This window comes from Bombina bombina, chromosome 2, assembly GCF_027579735.1.
Source record: "Bombina bombina isolate aBomBom1 chromosome 2, aBomBom1.pri, whole genome shotgun sequence".
NCBI lineage: Eukaryota > Metazoa > Chordata > Amphibia > Anura > Bombinatoridae > Bombina > Bombina bombina.
In genome coordinates this window covers 1,281,282,293-1,281,306,247 of record NC_069500.1, presented here as the reverse complement: position 1 = coordinate 1,281,306,247, position 23,955 = coordinate 1,281,282,293, and the positions used below count along the sequence as shown (strand labels likewise).

The 23,955-nt window shown below is 40.5% G+C and overlaps 1 protein-coding gene across 1 annotated transcript in view; it reads left to right on the top strand.

The window, feature by feature from the left end:
* LOC128650275 (cytosolic beta-glucosidase) overlaps window positions 1-23,955 on the top strand; it is a 269,269-nt gene that overhangs the window by 31,522 nt on the left and 213,792 nt on the right. Inside the window, exon 2 of the mRNA XM_053704095.1 lies at window positions 12,107-12,274. Coding sequence (XP_053560070.1) covers window positions 12,208-12,274 — 67 coding nt within the window. The 5' untranslated portion in view covers window positions 12,107-12,207. The remainder of the gene's footprint in view (window positions 1-12,106; window positions 12,275-23,955) is intronic.

The window sequence follows — 23,955 nt, the reverse complement described above, 5'->3', positions numbered from 1 at the left end:
AGTACTCCACAGCGTGGCTGGCAAGAAAGGGTATAAAAGAAGAAAATCTAATGACATGGCCTCCTTGTTCACCTGATCTGAACCCCATTGAGAACCTGTGTTCCATCATCAAATGTGAGATTTACAAGGAGGGGAAACAGTACACCTCTCTGAACAGTGTCTGGGAGGCTGTGGTTGCTGCTGCACGCAATGTTGAGGGTGAACAGATCAAAACACTGACAGAATCCATGGATGGCAGGCTTTTGAATGTCCTTGCAAAGAAAGGTGGCTATATTGGTCACTGATTTGTTTTTGTTTTGTTTTTGAATGTCAGAAATGTATATTTGTGAATGTTGAGATGTTATATTGGTTTCACTGGTAAAAATAAATAATTGAAATGGGTATATATTTGTTTTTTGTTAAGTTGCCTAATAATTATGCACAGTAATAGTCACCTGCACACACAGATATCCCCCTAAAATAGCTATAACTAAAAACAAACTAAAAACTACTTCCAAAACTATTCAGCTTTGATATTAATGATTTTTTTTGGGTTCATTGAGAACATGGTTGTTGTTCAATAATAAAATTAATCCTCAAAAATACAACTTGCCTAATAATTCTGCACTCTCTGTATTCACATTTGTACTCACATTGCCCACCGGCTATTAGTAGGTAAAGTTTGCTACACATTACATTATAGCCAAGAGACAACTTTATCAGACAGTTATGGGGACACGACCATATGCCGAGGAACTTTATGGTGCTTTTACAGATTGGCACTTTTATGTTTTTTTCATGTTGCTTGTTTATTGAGAATGGGCTTTTATTCTTTAATCCAAGCGCGATGCAGGCACGCTCCTATTTTTTTCTGTTTAAATAGCGGGTGCCTGATTTGTTATGCAGTCATTTTCTCCAGCACACTGTTCCAAGTCTTATTTCTATGTATATCTATAGTGCGTGTCGGCCTTGTTATGCAAATACTTTTCTCCAGCATGCTGCCAATGAAATGTAGTGTGCTTTTGGCTAGTATAATTTTATTACTTGTCTGGAATATTTTGGCTGCGCAGTGGTTAAAAATGTTCCTGTGCTATAAGTGCGCCTTTACTGTGAGCGCGATAACTTCGGAGGAAAAGATTGGCTCTATTTGGATCATCTTCTGCGTTGCTGGTATTTCTTTACTTATTGTTGAGGGGGCAAAATTTCAAAATATTCCAGTAGTGTTAATTTATGCTGAAAAATTTATTTTTCTTTCATGTAATTAACAAGAGTCCATGAGCTAGTGACGTATGGGATATACATTCCTACCAGGAGGGGCAAAGTTTCCCAAACCTTAAAATGCCTATAAATACACCCCTCACCACACCCACAAATCAGTTTTACAAACTTTGCCTCCAAGGGAGGTGGTGAAGTAAGTTTGTGCTAGATTCTACGTTGATATGCGCTCCGCAGCAAGTTGGAGCCCGGTTTTCCTCTCAGCGTGCAGTGAATGTCAGAGGGATGTGAAGAGAGTATTGCCTATTGAATGCAGTGATCTCCTTCTACGGGGTCTATTTCATAAGGTTCTCTGTTATCGGTCGTAGAGATTCATCTCTTACCTCCCTTTTCAGATCGACGATATACTCTTATATTTACCATTTCCTCTACTGATTCTCGTTTCAGTACTGGTTTGGCTTTCTACAAACATGTAGATGAGTGTCCTGGGGTAAGTAAGTCTTATTTTCTGTGACACTCTAAGCTATGGTTGGGCACTTTATTTATAAAGTTCTAAATATATGTATTCAAACATTTATTTGCCTTGACTCAGAATGTTCAACTTTCCTTATTTCCAGACAGTCAGTTTCATATTTGGGATTATGCATTGAATTATCATATTTTTTCTTACCTCAAAAATTTTACTTTTTTCCCTGTGGGCTGTTAGGCTCGCGGGGGCTGAAAATGCTTCATTTTATTGCGTCATTCTTGGCGCGGACTTTTTTGGCGCAAAAATTATTTTCCGTTTCCGGCGTCATACGTGTCGCCGGAAGTTGCGTCATTTTTTGACGTTATTTTGCGTCAAAGATGTCGGCGTTCCGGATGTGGCGTCATTTTTGTCTCCACATTATTTAAGTCTCATTATTTATTGCTTCTGGTTGCTAGAAGCTTGTTCACTGGCATTTTTTTCCCATTCCTGAAACTGTCATTTAAGGAATTTGATCAATTTTGCTTTATATGTTGTTTTTTTCTTTTACATATTGCAAGATGTTCCACGTTGCAACTGAGTCAGAAGATACTACAGGAAAATCACTGCACAGTGCTGGAGCTACCAAGCTAAGTCTGCTATAAACTTTTGGTATCTGTTTCTCCAGCTGTTATTTGTATTGCATGTCATGTCAAACTTATTAATGCAGATAAAATTTCCTTTAGTACTATTACATTACCTGTTGCTGTCCGTCAACATCTAATTTTCAGAGTGTTCCTGATAACATAAGAGATTTTTTTTTTTTTTTAAATCCATTAAGAAGGCTATGTCTGTTATAGTATACATAAAAGTCTTTTAAAACTTCTCTTTTTTTCAGATGAATTTTTAAATGAACATCATCATTCTGATACTGATAATGGTTCTTCTGGTTCAGATGTTTCTGTCTCAGAGGTTGATGCTGATAAATCTTTGTATTTGTTCAAGATGGAATTTATTCGTTCTTTACTTAAAGAAGTGTTATTTGCATTAGAAATAGAGGATTCTGGTCCTCTTGATACTAAATGTAAACGTTTAAATAAGGTTTTTAAATCTCCTGTAGTTATTCCAGAAGTGTTTTATCTCCCTGATGCTATTTCTGAAGTAATTTCCAGGGAATGGAATAATTTGGGTAATTTATTTACTCCTTCTAGACGTTTAAGCAAATTATATCCTGTGCCATCTGACAGATTAGAGTTTTTTGGGACAAAAATCCCTAAGGTTATGGGGCTGTCTCTACTCCTGCTAATGTACTACTATTCCTATGGCAGATAGTACTTCATTTAAGGATCCTTTAGATAGGAAAATTGAATCTTTTCTAAGAAAAGCTTACTTATGTTCAGGTAATCTTCTTAGACCTGCTATATTTTTAGCGGATGTTGCTGCAGCTTCAACTTTTTGGTTAGAAGCTTTAGCGCAACAAGTAACAGATCATAATTTTATAGCATTATTATTATTCTATAACATGTTAATTATTTTATTGGTGATACCATCTTTTGATATCATTAGAGTTGATGTCAGGTATATGTCTCTAGCTATTTTAGCTAGAAAAGCTTTATGGTTTAAACTTGGAATGCTGACATGTCTTCTAAGTCAACTTTGCTTTCCCTTTCTTTCCAGGGTAAATAATCATTTCGTTCCTTTCCTCACAACAAGGAACAAAAGCCTGATCCTTCATCCTCAGGAGCGGTATCAGTTTGGAAACTATTTCCAGTTTGGAATATATCCAAGCCTTATAGAAACCTATAGTCAGCTCCTAAGTACCTATGAAGGTGCGGCCCTTATTCCAGCTCAGCTGGTATGGGGCAGATTACGTTTTCTTCAAAGAAATTTGGATCAATTCCGTTCTTAATCTCTGGTTTCAGAAACATTGTTTCAGAAAGGTACAGAATTGGCTTCAAGTTAAGGCCTCCTGCTAAGAGATTCTTTTCTTTCCCGTGTCCCAGTTGACACAGCAAGGCTCAGCATTTCAGAAATGTGTTTCAGATCTAGAGTTGGCTGGAGTATTTATGCCAGTTCCAGTTCTGGAACAGGGGCTGGGGTTTTATTTTATCTCTTCATTGTACCAAAGAAGGTCAATTCCTTCAGACCAGTTCTGGATCTATCATTATTGAATCGTTATGTTAGGATACCAACATTCAAGATGGTTGCTGTAGGACTATCCTGCCTTTTGTTTAGCAAGGGCATTATATGTCTACAATAGATTTACAGGATGTGTATCTGCATATTCCGATTCATCCAGATCACTTTTAGTGTCTGAGATTCTCTTTTTAGACAAGCATTACCAGTTTTGTGGCTCTACTGTTTGGCCTAGCCTCAGTTCCAAGAATTTTTTTCAAAGGTTCTCGGTGCCCTTCTTTCTGTAATCAGAGAATAGGGTTTTGGTATTTCCTTATTTGGACGATATCTTGGTACTTGCTCAGTCTTCTCATTTTCGAAGAATCTCATACGAATCGACTTGTGTTGTTTCTTCAAGTTCATGGTTGGAGGATCAATTTACCATTCAGTTCATTGATTCCTCAGACAAGGGTAACCTTTTTAGGTTTCTAGATAAATTCAGTGTCTATGACTCTGTCCTTGTCAGACAAGAGAAGTTTAACATTGATATCAGCTTGTCAAAACCTTCAGTCACAATCATTCCCTTTGGTAGCCTTATGCATGGAAATGTTGGGTCTTAGGACTGCCGCATCAGATGCGATCTCCTTTGCTCGTTTTCACATGCGACCTCTTCAGCTCTGTATGCTGAACCAATGGTGCAGGGATTACTCAAAGATATCTCAATTAATATCTTTAAACCGATTTTACGACACTCTCTGACATGGTGGACAGATCACCATCGTTTAGTTCAGGGGGCTTCTTTGTTCTTCCGACCTGGACTATAATCTCAACAGATACAAGTCTTACAGGTTGGGGAGCTGTGTGGGGGTATCTGACGGCACAAGGGGTTTGGGAATCTCAGGAGGTGAGATTTCCGATCAATATTTTGGAACTCCGTGCAATTTTCAGAGCTCTTCAGTCTTGGCCTCTTCTGAAGAGAGAGTTGTTCATTGTTTTCAGATAAGACAATGTCACAACTGTGGCATACATCAATCATCAAGGAGGGACTCACAGTCCTCTGGCTATGAAAGAAGTATCTCGAATTTTGGTTTGGGCGGAATCCAGCTCCTGTCTAATCTCTGCGGTTTCTATCCCAGGTATGGACAATTGGAAAGCGGATTATCTCAGTCGCCAAACGTTGCATCCGGGCGAATGGTCTCTTCACCCAGAGGTATTTCTTCAGATTGTTCAAATGTGGGAACTTCCAGAAATAGATCTGATGGCTTTTCATCTAAACAAGAAACTTCCCAGGTATCTGTCCAGATCCCGGGATCCTCAGGCGGAGGCAGTGGATGCATTTTCACTTCCTTGGAAGTATCATCCTGCCTATATCTTTCCGCCTCTAGTTCTTCTTCCATGAGTAATCTCCAAGATTCTGAAGGAATGCTCGTTTGTTCTGCTGGTAGCTCCGGCATGGCCTCACAGGTTTTGGTATGCGGATCTTGTCCGGATGGCCTCTTGCCAACCGTGGACTCTTCCGTTAAGACCAGACCTTTTGTCTCAAGGTCCTTTTTTCCATCAGGATCTGAAATCCTTAAATTTAAAGGTATGGAGATTGAACGCTTGATTCTTGGTCAAAGAGGTTTCTCTGACTCTGTGATTAATACTATGTTACAGGCTCGTAAATCTGTATCCAGAGAGATATATTATAGAGTCTGGAAGACTTATATTTCTTGATGTCTTTCTCATCATTTTTCTTGGCATTCTTTTAGAATACCGAGAATATTACAATTTCTTCAGGATGGTTTGGATAAGGGTTTGTCCGCAAGTTCCTTGAAAGGTCAAATCTCTGCTCTTTCTGTTCTTTTTCACAGAAAGATTGCTATTCTTCCTGATATTCATTGTTTTGTACAAGCTTTGGTTCGTATAAAGCCTGTCATTGAGTCAATTTCTCCTCCTTGGAGTTTGAATTTGGTTCTGGGGGCTCTTCAAGCTCCTCCATTTGAACCTATGCATTCATTGGATATTAAATTACTTTCTTGGAGAGTTTTGTTCCTTATTGGCCGTCTCTTCTGCCAGAAGAGTTTCTGATTTATCTGCTCTTTCTTGTGAGTCTCCTTTTCTGATTCTTCATCAGGATAGGGCGGTGTTGCGAACTTCTTTTGAATTTTTACCTAAAGTTGTGAATTCCAACAACATTAGTAGAGAAATTGTGGTTCCTTCATTATGTCCTAATCCTAAGAATTCTAAGGAGAAATCGTTGCATTCTTTGAATGTTGTTAGAGCTTTGAAATATTATGTTGAAGCTACGAAATCTTTCTGTAAGACTTCTAGTCTATTTGTTATCTTTTTCGGTTCTAGGAAAGGCCAGAAAGCTTCTGCCATTTCTTTGGCATCTTGGTTGAAATCTTTAATTCATCTTGCCTATGTTGAGTCGGGTAAAATTCCGCCTCAGAGAATTACAGCTCATTCTACTAGGTCAGTATCTACTTCCTGGGCGTTTAGGAATGAAGCTTCGGTTGACCAGATCTGCAAAGCAGCAACTTGGTCCTCTTTGCATACTTTTACTAAATTCTACCATTTTGATGTATTTTCTTCTTCTGAAGCAGTTTTTGGTAGAAAAGTTCTTCAGGCAGCGGTTTCAGTTTGAATCTTCTGCTTATGTTTTTTGTTAAACTTTATTTGGGTGTGGATTATTTTCAGCAGGAATTGGCTGTCTTTATTTTATCCCTCCCTCTCTAGTGACTCTTGTGTGGAAAGATCCACATCTTGGGTAGTCATTATCCCATACGTCACTAGCTCATGGACTCTTGTTAATTACATGAAAGAAAACATAATTTATGTAAGAACTTACCTGATAAATTCATTTCTTTCATATTAACAAGAGTCCATGAGGCCCACCCTTTTTTGTGGTGGTTATGATTTTTTTGTATAAAGCACAATTATTCCAATTCCTTATTTTATATGCTTCGCACTTTTTTTCTTATCACCCCACTTCTTGGCTATTCGTTAAACTGATTTGTGGGTGTGGTGAGGGGTGTATTTATAGGCATTTTAAGGTTTGGGAAACTTTGCCCCTCCTGGTAGGAATGTATATCCCATACGTCACTAGCTCATGGACTCTTGTTAATATGAAAGAAATGAATTTATCAGGTAAGTTCTTACATAAATTATGTTTTTACTGACAAAAACCTTTGTTAAGCCCTGCCATTTCACTATGAGGTTCTTTTATTTCTCCTCTTTTTATGTATAAATCACTGAATTTTTGTTATTCTGCATAATATTCAGAATACATACTGTGGTGTATTACCTTGTTAATTTGCCAATCAATCTAATGCTTCTCTTGCCTTTAAAAGAGCCTGTCCTCCCTCTATATGCCATTAACAAGGGAGTTTGTCAGACTTTGCTCTAAGTTTTAAAGATTTTGTGTGCTCTACTGTCTCTGAAATGTTTACAGCTATGCCTCCTCCAAGTAGGGTCTAAAGACCTAAGTCTGACAATCAAGGCTTTTCAACAAGTGGGGTTCTTCTTCAGTCCAGCTGTTAGTATTGCTTCTACTCTGTGGTGTGACAGTTTGTATGATCAGAGTTCAGGGATCTGCAGGTGTAATTTGTAGATGCTTTAGCAGCATTTTCGTCTGGCATACATTTTTCCTCCAATAGTCGGTAATTCTGATTGCTTCAGCTTGGCCTCACAGAACTTGGTTCACAGATTTAGTACACATGTCCAACTTTCCTCCATGATCTCCTCCTCTTCTTCAAGACCTATTATCTCAGAGTGCATTTTATCATCAAGATCTCAAATCTCTCGGCTTGATTGCTTTAAGATTTAACGCACAATTTTGAAACTGCAAGGTTTTTCAGATGCTGTTGTAAATGCCTTAATCCATGCTAGGAACCTGTAAAAAGCAATATCTATCACAAAGTATGGAAAAATTTTTGTTTCCTTATGTTTAAATCACGGTTTAATTGGGATTATTTTAGGATTCCAAGAATTATACAGTTCTTACAAAAGGGTTTTAAAAAGGGCTTATATGCTAGCTCATTGAAGGGTCATATTTTAACTCTTGCGGTTTTATACCATAAGAAAAATGCTAAACTTCCTGATATTTAGAGTTTTATTCCGGCTTTAGTCAAGTTAAGACCAGTTATTAAGCTTCTGTCTCTTAGCGATTTCTTTAGCCAGAAGCGTTTCTGAATTGTCTGCTCTTTACTGTGAGCTTCCTTATCTGTTTTTTTCCCATCAAGATAAAGCTGTTTTAAGAACTAAATTTGATATATATATTTTTGCCAAAGGTAGTTTCTTTGTCTTAATTCTAAGAATTCTAAAAAAGGACTTCTACATAATTTGGATGCAGTTAGAGCCCTGAATTTTAATCTTCAGGCTACAAAGGATTTTCGGCAATCCTCTAATTTGTTCATGCATTTCTCAGTTCCACAAAAAGGCCAGAAGGCTACAGTCGTTTCTTGGTTAAAGCTTTTACTTCACAAGGCTTACTTGGAGGTGGGAAAGTCCCCCCCAGGGTGCATTACTGCTCACCCTTCCAGATCAGTTTCCACTTAAATTCGAATTCTGTAGACTAGATTTGCAAGGCAGTAACATGGTCACCCTTACATAACTTTACTAAAATCTACTGTTGTGATGTTTTTTTGGAGCAACAGTGTCTGGAAATTAGGTGTTTCCCTTGTTCAGTAATTTTTTTATCCCACCCAAATTACTTGTGGACTCCAGCTTGTGTATTTGTTCCCAGAAGTAATGGACTTGTGGACTCTCATCATTTTACAAAAGAAAACCTGCCAAATTTCTTCATTTATTAATTCTGTTCTTTTTTTTTCTGGCAGCAGTTCTAGTTTTGCACCTTGTTTTTCCTGCCCTGTGCTTTCCTACCTTTCTACTTTTCCTTACTTTGCTATATGTAAGATTTGGCTTATCAGAGAGGTGGGAGGGATTTTTGAAGTTTGTAGTTTTTGGGAATCTTTGCCGCTTCTGGTGACCAAGAGTTGAATCCCATAAGTAATAGACGTGTGGACTCTCACCACCTCGAAAGAAATTAATTTATCAGGTAAGCATACATTTTGTTTTTGCAATATACTTCCATTAGCAAAAATGCTTCTAGTAAGAGTTATTGGGATTTTTCCTGGCATATGCACATATGCTATGAGGGGGCTCTTGCATCAGTATTCAAGCTCAGTATTCAAGCAGTGGTTTGAATTGTACACTTAATTTGTGTCATACACTGCTGACGTTCTGAGAAGGTGAAGTGTTTGGAATACTGGTGCACATGGTTTTCGCATTACATGTCCATTATGTTGGTCCTTTTCAAATTCTCTGATGGGTCAATTCTGGGGCCTGTGCTCTTGACCTTCCTCCTGCAATGCGCAACTCCAATGTTTTTCATGTCTCCCTCTTGAAACCATTGATTTGTAATCGGTTTACCACTGTGTTGCCTCGTCCCCGTCCTATCTCTGTTGACAACCATGAAGAATATGAGGTCAGCAGCATTATTGACTCTCATATGTCCAGGGGCCGCGTACAGTATTTGGTTCACTGGAGAGGCTACGGTCCGGAGGAGCGTTCATGGGTTCCCTCCTCTGATGTTCATGCTCCTGCCCTCCTCCGTGCCTTCCATGCCCATTTCCCCAATAAGCCTTTTGTCCTCCTGCGGGGGAGGGGTCGTTGAGGGGAGGGTACTGTCAGGGTTTTTTTCTTGCTTTGTTTGCCATGTGCTGCTGGCAGCCATTATACTCACCTCTGTTGCTGAGTCTGGTGCAGAGTGTGTGATGCTGCTCATTTACTGCACGCCCTCTTATGGCCATACTGGTGTACATTATCCGTGTGAGACAGGTTGCAGTCTCAGAATTGTGATGTCATCACTTATTATTTAAAGGGCCTCTGTTCAGTATGCTTTGCCTTTGGGTTGTCTCAGACCTGTTTGTGAGTTACAGCTCCTGTGTATTACCTGGCTGTCTGACGTCCCTCCTGGTTCCTTATCCCTGGCTTGTTATTGACTCTGCTGTTCTCCTTGTTCCTAATTCCGGCTCGCCTGACTACTCGCTTTAGCTCCTGACTCGGCTCGTCTGACTATTCACTTTGGCTCCTGACTCGGCTCGTCTGACTACCAGCTCTGGCTTTGACACCTGGCTTTTTGTTTGACTTGTGGACTTTTTATTATTTTTTATTATTAATAAAGGTGTGATTATGTTTGCACTTCTCGTCTCAGTCTGATTCCTGGCACCCTGACAAGTATATTGCAAAATGCTTGTATTTAATACTGAAATGCACCCATGCACATTTCAATTTTGAATTTTCTATCCCTTTAAAACCATTATTTTGATTGAAAAATATACATTGCTTTACATGCCTCTGACACGCATCTTGAAATAGTGCTTGTTTACAAGTTGAAACTAAAACGTTTTCGCTCACATGCTAACCCGATGCACATAAAAATCATCATGCGAATATCAGGCGTGCGTTAACCTTTTCCTGCAAAGAAGTCAACTGAGCAAAAAAAGTGGGGAAAAAACACCCTACTCACACTCCCCAAGACAGAAATTCTGTGATCGGAGATGTCATCGCAGGATGTGCATCATGTCTGCAGAAAAAACATGACACATGCAGGAACTGTTAGCACTTTCATTTTGCAGCACTGCTGAACATTATACTCCTCTTTTAAACAGCACTATGCTCTGGCTGTGTACATTTTCCTTAGCACAGTGCATCCAGAGCAAATTGCTGTTTGAAGAGAAGTCAAATACGAAGCAACACTGCAAAGCAGCAGTGCATTTATTGTTCACTGGCTCTCAGGAATTATTTCAACCCTGCCCTCTAGCCCGGTCTGCAAATCTATGACTTCTGAACGTGAGATATTTTGTTGAGCCATGCACATCTTTTCATTTGTTCAAATGCATCTTTTTATTGGTTCACCAGATGTGTTCAGCTAGCTACCAGTAGTACACGGCTGCTCCTTGAACAAAGAATGCAAAGTGAATGAAGCAAATTTGTTAATAGAACTAAATTGTAAAGTTGTTTAAACCCACATGCTCAATCTGAATCATGAAAGAAATTTTTTTGGTTTCATGTCCCTCTAACTATTGGCTGCAGGCTTGCTCATGCGAACCTGCAACCACAGGAGCTCCAAAGCTTCAATTGCAAGTTCTTAAAAGGAGCTCTATGTTATCTGCTACAATCGCCGCTCACCACAAGCAGAAGGCCTAGTAATGTTTACTTTATGAAGTAGTTTCAAAGTAGTTCGTATGCGCACTGAGAAATATGCCTCATTCAACTCGGTGGTGGATGGCTGTTGTTCAGGAGGAGGCCAAAACCCAAATGTTTTCTTTCATGATTCTGATAGAACAAGCAATTTTAAGCAACTTTCTAATTTGCTCCTATTATCAAATTGTCTTCGTTCTCTTGGTATCTTTATTTGAAAATGCAGGAATGTAAGCTTAGGAGGCAACTCATTTTTGGTACAGCACCTGGGGTAGCGCTTGCTTATTGGTGGCTACATTTAGGAATGTAAGCTCCTAATCTTATAACCCTGCTTTTCAAATAAAGATACCAAGAGAACAAAGAAAAAATTATAATAGGGGTAAATTAGAAAGTTGATTAAAATTGCATGCTCTATCTGAATCATGAAAGGAAAAAAAAAATGGGTTTTATATCCCTTTTAATGCCCAGGTACCTGAGTAAATCGAGCCCTGGCTTAACGAATGCAATCGGTCATGCTTCTAATGGAATGAAATAGCTCATAATTAAATCAATAAACACCAGAACTGAGTTTAAATATCTTTACACTGGAGACTTTAATAGATTAGAATGGGAGCCTTGCATGTCCAAATGTACTTATAATAATGTGATTAAAAACTAAAGCCCCTTCCAGTATATTATAAATATAATGCCATTAGTCAAAATTCTGTAACATAGTAAAACTGCGCCTCCTATGCAAATTTGTCATCAATAGAAATGGCTTCATTTTACAAGAAACAGGCAAATGTGTTGTCTCTGTAAGTATTGCAGAAATTACACTTCAATAAAGCAAGTATTCTTCATTGCCTCTAAAGTAGATTACACAATTTAAATAGCTTCATTTAGTCTTTTTTAAATTACAATAATTTTGTTTTGTATTTCAGGTAAGGTACATGGACCACAAATAATCTAAACTTTCTCATAAAAAAAAATGACAGTACACGTACACTATTTTGGCAGGCAGATATTCTCTGTAATATGAAACACTACAACACTGCCATCTAGTGTAAACTTTTAATTTAGTTTTTTTTTATTTGTAAATCAATATATTTGTTAATTTGTATACTTTATCCTTTCACCAGATTGTTTGAAACTAATATTAAGATTTTTTTTTTTTTTTTAAAACAGATTCCATAAATTATTGGCATCTTGGGTTCATAAACCAAGAGGAAATTCCACCTGTTTATTTATATTCTTCTGGTAATTTATCTCTGACTGCTTCTATCTAAATGGACAACTTCCTGTTTCCAGACTCATTTGCCTGGGGAGCATCAACTGCTGCATATCAAGTTGAAGGTATATATTTTTTTATTGTATTTATTTTTATTGAGGCAGAGAAACAGTCTTACAGAAACGAAATGCACATTAAACAAAAATAGACTTCAAAAGGTACGTAAGTGTCATTGCATCTGTGACATGCATCACAAAAATTAACATAACATATATCATGAACAGCAGTCATGTAAAACAAAGCATATCAGTGCATTTAGTCAGAGGCGTAACTAGAAACCACAGGGCCCAGGTGCAAGAATCTAAGAAGCCCCCCCCCCCCAACAAAAAAAGTGAATTTGATTCATCTCTTTTTTTTTTTTTTTTTTAAACATTTAACACAGAAACAAAAATTGAATCAGATTACATGTCTGCAAAAGGAGGTACCCTGTGCCCACAGTCTGTGAGATGGTCTGACCCCTATTACTGTATAGTGACACTGTTTAACCCACCAGTACTGTATATAGTGAGTCAGTGACACAGTCTGTAATCTGCCGGTGAGATGGCTGACCTGACCCTACCCATCCCAGTACTTTATAACGTTACCACAGTAGTCTGTGACATAGTTCAGCCCCCCCATACTGTATATAGTGGTACTGTATATTGACACTGTTTACCCCCTCCCCCCATGCTGTAGTAACAAGGTCTGTAATTTGCTGGTTCCACAAACATATACACACACACACACACACACACACATACATGCATAAATACACACAGTCACATACATACATACATACACACACACACACACACGTACATACATGCATAAATACACACAGTCACATACATACATACATACACACACACGTACATACATGCATAAATACACACAGTCACATACATACACACACACGCACATACATGCATAAATACACACACAGTCACATACACACACACACACACACGCACATACATGCATAAATACACACAGTCACATACATACACATGCATAAATACACACACAGTCACATACATACACACAAACACACACACATGCATAAATACACACACAGTCACATACATACATACACACAAACACACACACATGCATAAATACACACACAGTCACATACACACACACACGCACACACATGCATAAATACACACACAGTCACATACATGCACACAAACACACACAGTCACATACACACACACACACGCACATACATGCATAAATACACACACAGTCACATACATACACACAAACACACACACATGCATAAATACACACACAGTCACATACATACACACACCATACACACACACACATACATGCATAAATACACACAGTCACATACATACATACATACATACACACACACACGTACATACATGCATAAATACACACAGTCACATACATACACACACACACACGCACATACATGCATAAATACACACACAGTCACATACACACACACACACGCACATACATGCATAAATACACACAGTCAGATACATACACACACGCACACACATGCATAAATACACACACACAGTCACATACATACACAAAAACACACACACATACATAAATACACACACAGTCACATACATACACACACACATACACATAAACCAATGGGTAAAACAGAAAGACTAACCCCTGTAGTCAGAGACACTAGTGAAGCATCATGTCACACTCACATGATATCAGTGGCAGGTCAACGTTTGTAGTTTCGCCCCTGCATTTAGTATATAACCTCATTTTACTTTTAATTTGAATATGAGAATCTCTCAAAGAAGGTCACTTTTGAACCTCTGCAACCTAGACTTATAGCATTGAGAGAACAAGCTGTGTATTTGATACATGCTAAAGGTTTTATGAAAGGGGGAATACAAGGAGCACTATAATACACTCTCAGTACAAAAACCCTGCATGCAGAGAAAAATGTAAACTTAGCTAATTGTTGCTGAACATGTCCATCCCTTTATAACTACAGTGATCCACCTCAGTAACTAGTATAGAGCTTTGCTAGTTAATATACACTCACCAGCCACTGTATTAGGTACAAATTTGTTAGTACTGGATTGGACCCCCTTTTGCCTTCAGAACTGCCTTATATCTTTGTGGCATAGATTAAACAATGTGTTGGAAACATTCCTCAGACATTTTGAGCCATATTGACATGATAGCATCACGCAGCCGTTACAGATTTGTCGGATGCACATCCATGATGTGAATCTCCCGTTCCACCACATCCCAAAGGAGCTCTATTTGATTAAGATCTGGTGTCTGTGGAGGCCATTGGAGTACAGTGAACTCATTGTCATAGTCAAGACATGTTTGTGACATGGTGCATTATCCTGCTGGAAGTATACAATCCACAACGAAATAAGTTTGAGCGTTTCGTCAGAAAACACATACCATACATGGGCGATACTGTGGAAAGCATGTTCACACAATTCTTGATTGCAGACAGGAGTCAGTAAGGTTACCTTGCAGAAAAAGATGGGCAACTGCTGAGATTTGCAGTGCAGCTGTAGGAAGGAGGGTGTCTGTATTGTCTTGTAGTAGTGAAGTCTGTCTGTCTGAATTAGCTTGCAGAAAAGATGCGCGCTTGCTGAGATTTGCAGTGCAGCTGTAGGAAGGAGGGTGTCTGTATTGTCTTGTAGTAGTGAAGTCTGTCTGTCTGAATTAGCTTGCAGAAAGGATACGCGCTTGCTGAGATTTGCAGTGCAGCTGTAGGAAAGAGGGTGTCTGTATTGTCTTGTAGTAGTGAAGTATGTCTGTCTGAGTTACCTTGCAGAAAAGCTGGGCGCTTGCTGAGATTTGCAGTGCAGCTGTAGGAAGGAGGGTGTCTGTATTGTCTTGTAGTAGTGAAGTATGTCTGTCTGAGTTACCTTGCAGAAAAGCTGGGCGCTTGCTGAGATTTGCAGTGCAGCTGTAGGAAGGAGGGGGTCTGTATTGTCTTGTAGTAGTGAAGTCTGTCTGTCTGAATTAGCTTGCAGAAAAGATGCGCGCTTGCTGAGATTTGCAGTGCAGCTGTAGGAAGGAGGGTGTCTGTATTGTCTTGTAGTAGTGAAGTATGTCTGTCTGAGTTACCTTGCAGAAAAGCTGGGCGCTTGCTGAGATTTGCAGTGCAGCTGTAGGAAAGAGGGTGTCTGTATTGTCTTGTAGTAGTGAAGTATGTCTGTCTGAGTTACCTTGCAGAAAAGCTGGGCGCTTGCTGAGATTTGCAGTGCAGCTGTAGGAAGGAGGGTGTGTGTATTGTCTTGTAGTAGTGAAGTATGTCTGTCTGAGTTACCTTGCAGAAAAGCTGGGCGCTTGCTGAGATTTGCAGTGCAGCTGTAGGAAAGAGGGTGTCTGTATTGTCTTGTAGTAGTGAAGTATGTCTGTCTGAGTTACCTTGCAGAAAAGCTGGGCGCTTGCTGAGATTTGCAGTGCAGCTGTAGGAAGGAGGGTGTCTGTATTGTCTTGTAGTAGTGAAGTCTGTCTGTCTGAATTAGCTTGCAGAAAAGATGCGCGCTTGCTGAGATTTGCAGTGTAGCTATTACTTTTTTTGGGGAGTCTTGCAGTGAAAGAGTACATTTCTTGTGTGTTTCTGGGGTGATTATTCTGGGGAATTTGTGTTGGGAAACCACTTCAGTTAAAAGGAAGGTTTCTCTGGGAGATCTTCTGGTTGCTAGGAGATAAGAAAGATTACTGGTACAGGGTTAAAAGTAGGAGTCCAGTGTAATTAGTCTTCCGTTGTGGTGGATTATATTGCAGCTATTGTTAAAGGACTACTCAGTGCATTAGAATTGCATAATTACAAGTGCACAATAAAAAGACAATGCAATAACACCTACTATGAATTTTAAATAAACAGCACATTAACTTTGACAAATAAATGTTTTCTTCCATTTTCCAGCCCCCTGTATCATGTGACAGACATCAGCCAATCACAGTCTAGTATACGTATACCCCGTGAGCTTGTGCACATGCTCAGTAGGATCTTGTTCCCCAGAAAGTGTGTAATATAACACGATTGCACAATATATGACAATGGAAGTAAATTGGAAAGTGTCTTAAAACTACATCCTCTATCTGAATCATACACGTTTATTTTAACTTGAGTATCCCTTTAACTGTGGTGGATGGCACTGTGATGTAAGCATAACTTTGGTGGGTGCTCTAAAGCTGTTAGGATTAATTATATTAAGTATATGTGGTAAAGGTTAATTGTGGGTCACATTTAGGTGTACTGTGGCAGTGAGTGGACTAGGGTCATTTACACTGGTCCCCATAGATACCAGTGCTTATTGCATGTATGGTCATTATAACCAGATATAAGGAGCCACTGTTCTTAAGAGACACAAACAGCACATTCTCTCTAAATAACGGGACTGTGACCTACACAGCTCTCAAGCTAACATTGGCCTTTCAAAACAATTTTAATGGATCTTGCAGTACTGAAAAGGCTTCTTAGATAATCTCACCAGACCAAAGGGCTTTAGAAAATTATACCCCAGACCTGGGGTGCTAAAGTCTCTAGTTCAGTTATGAACTAATACATATTGTGCAGTAATTTTGACATAATTGATTGGTGAATTGTTTCAAGATATGGAAAGGACTAAAGGAACAGCTAATACAAATGACGAAGCAGTAATCACAGTAAAAAAAAAAAAAAATGAAGTTGACTGATAAATAAATGAGAGAAGGGAGAAGTAATAGACAATAGGTGAAAATACTATTTTTACATTTTAAAAACATAATGGACTTTCTCTGTGGTTTATCCACAGTTTAACATAAATATGGTAATGTTTGTCTCAGCATGTTAATGTAAAAGATAGGGTGCTCACAGTAAATATTCCAGTGTATAAGAAATAAATCAATAAAATACAAATCTCGTCTTTATTATTGTTCTTCTTGACACCCATAAAACAATATGTGGGTCTAAATTAAAGGTACATTAAACACTTTGAGATGGAAATATAAAATGATAAATTGTATATGTTAATAAAATTCTGCAATAAATTTTAATTATTTTCAAAATATTCAAATCAACCCAGCACCCTAAGCAAATATGCAAAAATGTTTATTCACATCATTAAATACAAAGAAGAGAGCATCAAAATATGTCTCAATATGTTATACACTCTCCAAGATTTTTACACAGGTTATGTAATTCACTTCTTAGTCACTGGAATCATTTGTGAATAAACTGTGTCCTCACTGTTAAAGGGACACTAAACCCAAGATTTTTCTTTCATGATCTAGGTAGAGAATACAATTTTAAACAACATTCCAATTTACTTCTATTATCTAATTTGCTTCGTTCTTTAGATATCCTTTTTTGAAGAAATAGCAATACACATGGATGAGCCAATCACACAAGGCATCAATGTGCATCCACCAATAAGCAGCTACTGAGCCTATCTAGATATGCTTTTCAGCAAAGGATATCAAGAGAATAAAGCAAATTAGATAATGGAAGTTAATTAGAATGCTGTATAAAATTGCATGCCCTTTCTAAATCATGAAAAAAAAAATGGGTTTAATGTGGTAACGCCTTTCACAGTTCTTATGTAAACATTTTGACAAGCAACATAACCAAAGATTATATTATTTATAGAAGCGCCGCAGCTATAGCATTCTTCCAGTGGTATAACACCCTTACAGCATGACATATGTGACGCTTGGGAACACTAGCAATACAGTTTAATTCAAACCGCTCCTTTATGAAATGTTATTCTTTTACAATGATACTGTTCATATTACAGCAAACACAAGTTGGCTCCTCATTTGTTACACACCATCTCCCAACTTCAGGTTCCCAGTGTCTTGATCAGGTGTAAAAGTTGCTATCCTGGTTGTGGCGTGCTATCGGCAGTGTCTATGTCAACATGTGATGACATTGGTATATTTAGATGAAATATTTTTATTATTTATTTTGTCCCCTTTTCTTGTAATTCCATTCTGAAGTTGTTAGCTATTCAGTTCCTGTAAGAAAAGAAAGTGCAGAACACTTTTGTATTTCCACACAGCCATTGACTCTAGTTACCTGTTTATAACTGTCCCTAATTGACCACAACATCAAGAGGCCCAAACAATAAAGGTGTGTATACCCCACTAACCAGCAGATCAGGACTCAGTGGCTGTTTTTCAGGATCAAGCTGATAATAGTGTGTTCCAGCCGCAATCAGATTCAGGACTACATGAATGAATTCTCAGAGGTTGAGCTACATCTTTATTGGGTGGAGTTTAGTATCAGCTTTACAGCCTGACATACACAGCACCCCCTACAGGGGCACATTATAACACACAACCTCAAATTCTGAAACATAAAAACACAAAGATAGTAGGGGGGATGTTCTGTAATATTTCCCTACCTTGTTACGTTGTCCTACCTATGTAATGCGTAAGGCCAAGCCTACATCTAGATAGACAATTTTCATATCCGCCATATTTTTTTTTTCAAAAGGAGGCTAAAAATAGAGGTTAAAATAGTGATCGGATTCTGTATAATTTTCTGACCACGTTATATTTGGCTGTTTTCTGTGCAGATCTCGCTGAAACATAAATAATTAAAACAAACACAAAATATTATGTATGGTATTAGCTTGTGATGATAGTTACTTTTATAAATGTGTTTTCCATCTAAAGGGGAGGAGAGTCCACTGCTTCATTCATCACTTGTTGGAAATAAGAACCTGGCCACCAGGAGGATGCAAAGACACCCCAGCCAAAGGCTTAAATACCTCCCCAACTGCCCTCATCCCCCAGTCATTCTTTGCCTTTCGTCACAGGAGGTTGGCAGAGAAGTGTCGGAAGATTCGGAGTAGTCTCTTATGGAGGGTAGTACTCTTCGCAATGGGACTGGAGTTTTAAGTAGTCCTGTCAGCCTCTCAGTGAGAGCATGGGTGAAAGTTAGAGTCCGGAGATGCAGGGGGAGTTTTCCTGCAAAACTATCCCGACTCATATTAACAGCCCCTTAAGCAATTAGCGTTGAAGAGTTTCGCTGCCTGCTTTTATTCTCTCAAGTCCATGTCAGGAGTGACGCTACTAACCTGTCACACTTGAAGGGCCGTGTTCCTGTTCCACGGCATTGATTCTGGTAAGATTGTTTTATTTTATTTATATGTGATAACGCAAGAAGACAGGATCACAGTGTGATTCCTTTATCTGTATAGAATCTAGGGTAATACCCTCGGAAGGGGGTTATAGAACAGGGGACATTTTAATAATAATAATAATGTTTTATTGTGTTTTTTGCTGCACTTGTGTGAGATGAGGCTCTGTCAGTGTGGAACAGTTAGAGAGAGATTGAGACAGGTTTTTTTTTTGGCGAGTCTCTCGCTCAGTGCAGGGGCAGTCCTGCATGGCACTCCATGTGACTGGGTGTGGCCTCCAGTAACTTCCTCTTTCTCGACCTGTATTCGGAGGGGGCAAAAACTGTTTCTGGTAGTCCGGGTCATAGGAGGTGGTGAGTGCCCCGGCCATTGGGATATAAAGGTGCCATTTAATCAATAATCAAGTTCGTAATAAAGGCTTAAGCTATGGAGGACTCTGATATGTTCCGGTGGAGCCACCGTTACAACTCTATTCCACATGTTATGACAATATTACTACTTCCAAAAAGAAGAAAGTATTTAGTACAACTGAGCCGTCCACCTCTGAGGGTCCCGTGAGGTGCGTTCCCTACAAGCATATCCAATTACACAAGCAGTTCCCCAGGGCACTACTAACCCTCCCACGGGAGGGGCCCTTTGGGCTCCAGATTTCGCGATCAATTGCAGACGGCAGACTCTGCGGCCATAAATGCAAAGCCTCGTCCCGCTAAGCGGAAGTGGAGGGTACGGGACAGCTATCAGTCTCAGGGGTTTTTGACTTCGCTGGATATCTCGGACAGATTATCCGCGGAGGAGGACAATTCCGAACTGTCGGAGGATGTCACTTCTGAAGCGGAATCGGCTACTTCTAGGCCTCCGTCCACGGAGGAACCAAATTTAAAGCATTTGCGTTTCTTGCTGAAGGAAGTGCTTGCTACGCTGGAGGTTCTGGAACTGAAGCTACCGGAGGAACCTTTGATCCTTAATTTGGATAGGGTTTACGAGGACAGGGGAGTGTCCCAGGCCTTCCCGGTTCCTATCAAAATGGCGAACATTATTAAAAATGAATGGGAGAAACTAGGTTCGCCATTTTCTCCCTCATCTTCTTTTAAGAAGCTTTTTCCTGTTCCGGATGAGCAGCTTGAACTGTGGGGAACTGTCCCGAAGGTGGATGGTGCTATCTCCACGCTCGCTAAGAGAACGACCATTCTGCTTGAGGATAGCTTCTCTTTTAAGGAACCCATGGATAAAAAGATGGAGTCCATGTTGCGGAAGATGTTCCAACTGACAGGGTTCGTTTTCCAACCGGGGGCGGCTGTCGCTGGGGCGGCTGCCTATTGGTGTGACGCACTAGCAGCAATGGTTGAGGTGGAGACCCCCCTCGAGGAGATTTTGGATCGAATCAAAGCCTTAAGGGTAGCGCATTCGTTCATTTGTGATGCCAACATGCAGATTATTCACCTTAATGCTAAGACGTCAGGATTTTCTGTTTTAGCTTGCTTCCATTCAAGGGGAAGGTTTTGTTTGGTCCAGGCCTGGATTCTATTATATCTACCGTCACAGGTGGCAAGGGCACCTTCTTACCTCAGGATAAGAAAGCCAAACCTAAGGGATCTACTTTTCGGCCCTTTCGTGCAGACAAGTCTCAGCGCCAACAGCCTTCCGCAAAATCTGAGTAATCCAAGGGAGCTTGGAAGCCAGCAAACTCTTGGAATAAGTCCAAGCAGAACAAGAAGCCAGCCGAGTCAAAGTCGGCATGGAGTGGCGGCCCCCAACCCGTCCTTGGACCAGGTAGGGGGAAGACTATCTCTTTTTGCGGGGGCCTGGAAGGGAGACATTACAGACCCTTGGGTCCTAGAGGTCATCGCCCAGGGGTACAGGATAGGTTTCAAATCGTATCCGCCCAGAGTCAGGTTCCTCCTGTCAAACATCTCTTCAAAACCAGAAAAGAGAAAAGCCTTCCTGGGATGTGTGAGGGATCTCTCTTCTCTCAGGGTAATCATCCCAGTTCCTCATGTAGAAAGAGGTCTGGGGTATTATTCAAACCTTTTCGTGGTCCCAAAGAAGGAGAGCACATTTCGTCCAATCCTGGACCTAAAGGCCCTAAACAAGTTTTGGTCAGTCCCATCATTCAAGATGGAGACGATCAGGTCAATTCTGCCCCTGGTTCAAGAGGGGCAATTCATGAAGACTATAGACCTTAAGGATGCTTACTTTCATGTTCCAATCCACAAGGATCATTTCAAATTCCTAAGGTTCGCCTTCCTGGACCAGCACTTCCAGTTTGTGGCCCTTCCTTTTGGTCTGGCGACGGCCCCAAGAGACTTTACAAAGGTTCTGGGAGCTCTTCTCACAGTAGTGAGAGCCAGAGGTATTGTGGTGGCTCCGTATCTGGACGATATCTTGGTCTAGGCTCCATCCTACAGTCTGGCTGAGGATCATTCAAAAACTCTCCTACTCCTACTTCGATCCCATGGGTGGAAGATTAACGAATGGAAGAGTTCATTGGTCCCCAGCAACAGGGTGGAGTTCCTGTGTACGTTAATAGATTCTTCTGTCATGAAGATATTCCTGACAGACCAGAGACGTTGCAATCTGGCGTCCAACTGTCTAGCCCTGCAGACATTCTCCAGGACATCTGTGGCCAGATGTATGGAGGTAATCGGGCTCATGGTATCCAGCATAGATGTCATTCCATTCACCAGGTTTCATCTCAGACCTCTGCAGCTGTGCATGTTGAGACAATAGAGCGCCAATCATTCAGACTTGTCCCAACAGATATCTCTGGTCAGACCGGTGAGGGAGTCCCTATCTTGGTGGACCCGGCCAGGGCCAGTTGTCCAGGGGACTTCTTTCCTCAGACCATCCTGGGAGATTGTAACCACGGATGCGAGTCTATCAGGTTGGGGAGCCGTTTGGGGTGCCAGAAAGGCACAAGACAGATGGACTCGAGAGGAATCAAGCCTACCTATAAATATTTTGGGTTGTCCCAATTCATCAGATTCTAATCGAACAACATCACCTCGGTGGCTTATATAAACCACCAGGGGGGGACGAGAAGCTCCCTAGCAATGAGGGAAGTATATCGGATTCTGGAATGGGCAGAGACTCACAAGTGTTCGCTCTCAGCGATCCACATTCCAGGTGTGGACAACTGGGAAGTGGATTTTCTGAGCAGCTAGACATTTCATCCAGGGGAATGGTCTCTCCACCCCGAAATGTTTGCGGAGATCTGCAGCAGATGAGGGATTGCAAGCTACCCAGATACGGGTCTCAATCCAGGGATCCCCAAGCGGAACTGATAGACGCCTTGGCGGTACCCTGGAACTTCAATCTAATATACATATTTCAACCATTACCTCTTCTACCTCGAGTAGTGACCCGCATCAAGTAGGAGCAAGCTTCGGCTATTATGATTGCTCCGTCATGACCGCGGAGGACGTGGTTTGCGGATCTAGTGGGAATGTCGTCTTTTCCGCCGTGGACGTTACCTTGACGCAAGGACCTGCTAGTTCAGGGTCCTTTTTGTCATCAAAATATTGATTCTCTGAGGCTGACTGCATGGAGATTGAACGCCTAGTCTTAGCCAAGAGAGGTTTTTTCGGAGAGGGTGATCGACACTCGTCCAGGCCAGGAAGCCGGTCACTAGACGTATCTACCACAAGGTGTGGAGAACCTACTTGTCCTGGTGTAAGGAACGAGGATACCCTTGGCACAAGTTCAGGGTAACCAGGATTTTGGCCTTTTTCCAGGATGGTCTGGATAAGGGTATTGCCGCCAGTTCCCTAAGGGGACAGATCTTCGCTTTATCTGTACTGTTGCACAAGAAGCTCACTTTGCTTCCTGATATTCAGGATTTGTTCAGGCTCTGGTTAGGATTAGACTGGTTAGGATTAGACTGGTTTTCAGGAATCCAGCCCCTCCCTGGAGCTTAAACTTGGTGCTTAAGGTCTTGCAGAGGGCTCTGTTTGAGCCTATGTATGCTCTAGACATTAAGATCCTCTCATGGTCCTGTTGTTTTTGGCTATTGCTTCGGCACACAGAGTCTCTGAGTTGGCGGCCTTACAATTTTAGCCTCCTTACTTTGTTTTTCATGCTGACAAAGCCGTTATGCGAACCAGTTTGGGATTTCTTGCCAAGGTGGTGTCAAGTCGTAACATTAACCAGGAAATAGTGGTTTCTTCCTTGTGTCCTAAACCATCCTCTTCAAAGGAGAGGTTACTTCATAACCTGGATGTGGTTCGGGCCTTGAAGTTTTATCTTCAAGCCACGAAGGAGTTCAGACAGACATTATCCTTATTCATTGTATATTCTGGAAGGCGCAGGGGGCAGAGGGCCTCTGCAACTTGTTTATCCTTTTGGTTGAGGTGTATGATCCGTCTGGCTTATGAGACAGCGGGACAAAAGCTTCTTCAGAGGATTACGGCTCACTCGACTAGAGCTGTGGCCTCTTCTTGGGCCTTTAAGAATGAAGGTTCTATGGAGCAGATTTGTAAGGCGGCTACCTGGTCATCCTCACATACTTTTTCACAAATTTGATGTTTTTGCTTCGGAGAAAGCAGCTTTTGGGAGAAAGGTTCTGCAGGCTGTAGTGCCCTCAGTATGGGTCCACCTCCTTTACCCTCCTGATTTCTTCATTCAGTGTCCTCTAGAGCTTGGGTATTTGTTCCCAC